This window comes from Galeopterus variegatus, unplaced genomic scaffold (assembly GCF_000696425.1).
Source record: "Galeopterus variegatus unplaced genomic scaffold, G_variegatus-3.0.2 Scaffold3661, whole genome shotgun sequence".
Classification (NCBI taxonomy): Eukaryota; Metazoa; Chordata; class Mammalia; order Dermoptera; family Cynocephalidae; genus Galeopterus; species Galeopterus variegatus.
In genome coordinates, this window is record NW_007729772.1 from 286,906 (window position 1) to 287,629 (window position 724).

General features: G+C 34.1%; 1 protein-coding gene across 1 annotated transcript in view; it reads right to left on the reverse strand.

Annotated features, from left to right (window-relative positions):
- RGS17 (regulator of G-protein signaling 17) overlaps positions 1 to 448 on the reverse strand; it is a 34,487-nt gene extending 34,039 nt beyond the window's left edge. The window contains exon 1 of the mRNA XM_008585664.1: positions 277 to 448. Coding sequence (XP_008583886.1) covers positions 277 to 395 — 119 coding nt within the window. The 5' untranslated portion in view covers positions 396 to 448. The remainder of the gene's footprint in view (positions 1 to 276) is intronic.
- Between the last annotated feature and the right edge of the window lie 276 nt (positions 449 to 724).

Here is a 724-nt window from a genome sequence, read left to right on the forward strand (position 1 = left end):
TGTTATCTTAATGGACATGTAATAGTTGTACATATTAATGGGGTCCTGTGTGATGTTACAATTACCTTGCTATCAATTTAAATATATTTTCTGAGGAAATATTACATTTTTCCTGTGGAAATGTTTGCATTAAACCAATGATAGTCTTCAATAATTCCTACTTGCAAAGGGAAAAAAAAATGACATGCTAAGAAGTTTCTATGATTCCAAGATTTGGCATGCATGTTCATTCTAGTTATTACCTAGCTCAGGTAAGGTATCACACAGATAACATACCAGGAGCAGCTGCAACAACAGCACCAGCAAAAGCAACATGTGTTGTTGGGCCTCTGGTTTCCAGGCGCTTGAGACACAGCAGGTGTTCCTTCATTTTGTGACTGCTGCCTTTTTCGCATTTCAGCTACTTCAGTACCCAATTGGCTGAAAAATGAGAGAAAACATAAGGCATGAAAAAATTCACGATAAGGGTAAGTGTATGGGCTGAAGGAAACATAATTTAATTAAGAGAGATAATTTAAGAAAAGGCAAAACAAACAAGCTTTAGCAGTCAAACTAAAAATTCTCAGAAAAATTTTTTAAGAGATTATCATAAAAACTTTGGGGACAGACTTGTACCATTATTTGCTGCATAAAATTATACTAACAATGTTGCCATATAATCACAATTGTTGGTAAGGTAAACATGATAAGGCTTGAAAATTTATTTTTAACTCCCTTCTTTACT